Genomic DNA, 5,000 nt, shown 5'->3' on the forward strand with positions numbered 1-5,000 from the left:
CTGAATGACTGGCTGGCTGGCTGGCTGGCTGGCTGAATGGCTGGCTGGCTGGCTGAATGGCTGAATGGCTGGCTGAATGGCTGGCTGGCTGGCTGGCTGAATGGCTGAATGACTGGCTGAATGACTGACTGAATGGCTGGCTGGCTGCTTAGAGACATTCCCTGAACAATGTGAAGAAGGCATTTCTCCCTGATGATCAATTCATTATTTTATTTTATTTTATTTAGTATTTCTTTGGGGAACTATTTTAAAGGAATTGGTTGGGCTTAGGTTGTGTCTTACTGTATATGTAGTGTTTACTCAGAGCCCCCGAACCAAATGTTGCTTAATTGAGCAGCTGACATTGGTATTGAATGGTGGGTATTGAATGGATGGGAGGGTATTTGACTTGAGTGGTCATTGCTTTTCTTCTGGTCTGTGTGTCGGATGAGAGAGAATAAAGTGCATTCCATTAAAACACAGTGAAATCTAAAGGCACGGTGAGACACAGGTCAGGAGATTCTTGTCTTACTCTGCTCTGCACTCTTCACACAGTGCTTGTTTAAGGCCAAGGTCAACTGTGCTCACAGGCGGGGTGTGTGTGTGTCTGTGTGTGTGAGACAGGCTGTGAATCCTAATACCACCTGAAAGTAAACCAGGATAAAGCATGTGAGTGGCAGCAGAGACACGTCAGTTGTCCCTAGACTCTGATCCACACCAGGCAGACAGCAGAGACACGTCAGTTGTCCCTAGACTCTGATCCACACCAGGCAGACAGCAGAGACACGTCAGTTGTCCCTAGACTCTGATCCACACCAGGCAGACAGCAGAGACACGTCAGTAGTCCCTAGACTCTGATCCACACCAGGCAGACAGCAGAGACGCGTCAGTAGTCCCTAGACTCTGATCCACACCAGGCAGACAGCAGAGACGCGTCAGTTGTCCCTAGACTCTGATCCACACCAGGCAGACAGCAGAGACACGTCAGTTGTCCCTAGACTCTGATCCACACCAGGCAGACAGCAGAGACACGTCAGTTGTCCCTAGACTCTGATCCACACCAGGCAGACAGCAGAGACACGTCAGTTGTCCCTAGACTCTGATCCACACCAGGCAGACAGCAGAGACGCGTCAGTTGTCCCTAGACTCTGATCCACACCAGGCAGACAGCAGAGACGCGTCAGTTGTTCCTAGACTCTGATCCACACCAGGCAGACAGCAGAGACGCGTCAGTTGTCCCTAGACTCTGATCCACACCAGGCAGACAGCAGAGACGCGTCAGTAGTCCCTAGACTCTGATCCACACCAGGCAGACAGCAGAGACGCGTCAGTTGTCCCTAGACTCTGATCCACACCAGGCAGACAGCAGAGACGCGTCAGTAGTCCCTAGACTCTGATCCACACCAGGCAGACAGCAGAGACGCGTCAGTTGTCCCTAGACTCTGATCCACACCAGGCAGACAGCAGAGACGCGTCAGTAGTCCCTAGACTCTGATCCACACCAGGCAGACAGCAGAGACGCGTCAGTAGTCCCTAGACTCTGATCCACACCAGGCAGACAGCAGAGACGCGTCAGTTGTCCCTAGACTCTGATCCACACCAGGCAGACAGCAGAGACGCGTCAGTTGTCCCTAGACTCTGATCCACACCAGGCAGACAGCAGAGACGCGTCAGTTGTCCCTAGACTCTGATCCACACCAGGCAGACAGCAGAGACGCGTCAGTAGTCCCTAGACTCTGATCCACACCAGGCAGGCCTTGAAGGATGAATAGCTCTTAATCAATTTAGAAGCGGGAATAGCATCTGAAGATAGCTACATCTTAAGACCCCTGGTGTGCTGCAGCAAGGATACGCTGTAAGAGGCACTAACTCTGTAAACAGGAAGAACTTCAGGGAACAATAGGACATAGGAACGGTTCAAAATAGGTTACTTTTGTGTGTGTGTGTGTGTGTATCTGTGTGTGTGTGTGTGTGTCTTTGTGTGTGTGTGTCTGTATCTGTGTGTGTGTGTGTGTGTTTGTGTGTGTGTGTGTGTGTGTGTGTCTGTATCTGTGTGTGTTTGTGTGTGTGTGTGTGTGTGTTTCTGTATCTGTGTGTGTGTCTGTATCTAACTCCTGTGTGTGTACGTCTCCAGATACGCAGGCCAGAGAAGACCCTAGAGGAGAGGCGGTCCAGTCTGGATGCTGAGATTGACTCTCTGACCTCCATCCTAGCTGACCTGGAGAGTAGCTCACCTTACAAGCCCCGCAATGCACAGGTACGCTACCTTACCTTATCACTAACTACCAAATATATATAGGCCTGGGTGTCTGGAGAGACGATGCTTTGTGTCGTCAGAGCTCAACTTGTGGCTGAGTGGGCCAATCCTCGAGCGGCAGTTTTTTCCACAGCCATTGCAGGAGAAAACACCCCTCAATACACATTTATAAACTTTACCACCACTAACTACCACCACTAACTACCACCACTAACTACCACCACTCTGCCTTCACACCAGTTACAGGTACCACCGGAACTCTCAACACTCTGAGAGAGCAGTTGCATTCATTGCATAAACTAAGCCAGGGTTTCTCTCCAATGCAGATTGATGACCTGCTCACAGCAGTAGACTTTTAAAGGCTACTTTCCTGACGTTTGTTGAGATCACGTTCATTGTAAATGTCACGGATGTCAGCTCAAGCTGAAATCACAATCATTCAATCACTTTTAAAAGTCACTCGCACTGCTTTGTTTTTTATTTTATTTACGTTGGTCTGAATCCTTGTAGTGGGATAGTTCTCATTTTTGGAAAGTGTTACTGGTTTCTAATAATAAAATGAGTCTTGACCTAGCTATATCACTAATAGATATCAGATGAATTTAAGAACAACTTGAAACTAGTGAAGGCCTTGGGCACTAAGATAAATGGTTTGACACACAATAAATGTAGGACATTACAGTGTTCAAAACAAACCAATCATGTTTGGGAAAGAAAAGGAAGAGCTTGAGGGCCAAGCGGCAGAAAAGAGATCAGGGCTGGTTCTGATTTGATGTGAAGGATGAACGTTGTGTACAGAGTTAGGGCCGTAGCCAGGGTCTGAGTGTTAGTGAGGTCCGGAGGGGTGGGGGGGGTGTGGCGGTGGGGGGGGATGTAAAGAAACAACAACAGTTAAAGCTCATTTACTGCATTTTTATACAATTTAAAAAATTGTAATTCGGCCACGATTAGATAGGTGGCTAGACTAACTAGACTTATTGAGTGCCTGTCAGTGAGTGGCATATAACAGGAGGAAAACTGCTGATGCACAACCAAGTTTTGAAATTGCACCTTATGTATTCTACTATGCTACCTCTCAACAGGAAGTTGAGACCCGGACAGAGTTTACTTTAGTACTCTTTACCAATATCTCTTGTCTGAGATGAGGAGGCTCTCATTGGCTGAGGAAGGTTAGAGGGAGGCTCTCATTGGCTGAGGAAGGTTAGAGGGAGGCTCTCATTGGCTGAGGAAGGTTAGAGGGAGGTTCTCATTGGCCGAGGAAGGTTAGAGGGAGGCTCTCATTGGCCGGGGAAGGTTAGAGGGAGGCTCTCATTGGCCGAGGAAGGTTAGAGGGAGGCTCTCATTGGCCGAGGAAGGTTAGAGGGAGGCTCTCATTGGCCGGGGAAGGTTAGAGGGAGGCTCTCATTGGCCGAGGAAGGTTAGAGGGAGGCTCTCATTGGCCGGGGAAGGTTAGAGGGAGGCTCTCATTGGCTGAGGAAGGTTAAAGGGAGGCTCTCATTGGCCGAGGAAGGTTAGAGGGAGGTTCTCATTGGCCGAGGAAGGTTAGAGGGAGGCTCTCATTGGCCGGGGAAGGTTAGAGGGAGGCTCTCATTGGCCGAGGAAGGTTAGAGGGAGGCTCTCATTGGCCGAGGAAGGTTAGAGGGAGGCTCTCATTGGCCGGGGAAGGTTAGAGGGAGGCTCTCATTGGCCGAGGAAGGTTAGAGGGAGGCTCTCATTGGCCGGGGAAGGTTAGAGGGAGGCTCTCATTGGCTGAGGAAGGTTAAAGGGAGGCTCTCATTGGCCGAGCAAGTTTAGAGGGAGGCTCTCATTGGCCGAGGAAGGTTAGAGGGAGGCTCTCATTGGCCGAGGAAGGTTAGAGGGAGGCTTTCATTGGCCGAGGAAGATTAGAGGGAGGCTCTCATTAGCCGAGGAAGGTTAGGGGGAGGCTCTCATTGGCTGAGGAAGATTAGAGGGAGGCTCTCATTGGCTGAGGAAGGTTAGAGGGAGGCTCTCATTGGCTGAGGAAGGTTAGAGGGAGTCTCTCATTGGCCGGGAAGGTTAGAGGGAGGCTCTCATCGGCCGACGAAGGTTAGCGGGAGGCTCTCATTGGCCGAGGAAGGTTAGAGGGAGGCTCTCATTGGCCGAGCAAGGTTAGAGGGAGGCTCTCATTGGCCGAGCAAGTTTAGAGGGAGGCTCTCATTGGCTGAGGAAGGTTAAAGGGAGGCTCTCATTGGCCGAGCATGTTTAGAGGGAGGCTCTCATTGGCTGAGGAAGGTTAAAGGGAGGCTCTCATTGGCTGAGGAATGTTAAAGGGAGGCTCTCATTGGCCGAGCAAGGTTAGAGGGAGGCTCTCATCGACCGAGCAAGGTTAGAGAGAGACTTGGCCACATGGTCTGAGCTGGGGAGAGAGAGAGGCCTGCCCTGGCTCCAAGATGGCTATCCTGGCCTATCCTGGTTGTGTCTCCCCTGTATCCTGCCACTCCCCTCTCCCTGACCCCTGACCCCTGGGTAGCATCCTGTCTGTGTCTCCTCTGCCTCCTGCTGCTCCCCTGTCCCTGACCCCTGGCTGTGTCTCCCCTGCTGCTCCCCTGTCCCTGACCCCTGGCTGTGTCTCCCCTGCTGCTCCCCTGTCCCTGACCCCTGGCTGTGTCTCCCCTGCTGCTCCCCTGTCCCTGACCCCTGGCTGTGTCTCCCCTGCTGCTCCCCTGTCCCTGACCTCTGACCCCTGGCTGTGTCTCCCCTGCTGCTCCCCTGTCCCTGACCCCTGACCCCTGGCTGTGTCTCC

At 51.6% G+C, this 5,000-nt stretch overlaps 1 protein-coding gene across 1 annotated transcript in view; it reads left to right on the top strand.

Annotated features, from left to right (window-relative positions):
• The window catches only part of LOC121534174 (lipoma-preferred partner homolog), a 421,644-nt gene that overhangs the window by 178,028 nt on the left and 238,616 nt on the right, over positions 1-5,000 (top strand). Inside the window, exon 6 of the mRNA XM_041840707.2 lies at positions 2,114-2,236. Within this exon, the coding sequence (XP_041696641.1) occupies positions 2,114-2,236 (123 nt within the window). The remainder of the gene's footprint in view (positions 1-2,113; positions 2,237-5,000) is intronic.

Source organism: Coregonus clupeaformis, unplaced genomic scaffold (genome assembly GCF_020615455.1).
Source record: "Coregonus clupeaformis isolate EN_2021a unplaced genomic scaffold, ASM2061545v1 scaf0008, whole genome shotgun sequence".
Classification (NCBI taxonomy): Eukaryota; Metazoa; Chordata; class Actinopteri; order Salmoniformes; family Salmonidae; genus Coregonus; species Coregonus clupeaformis.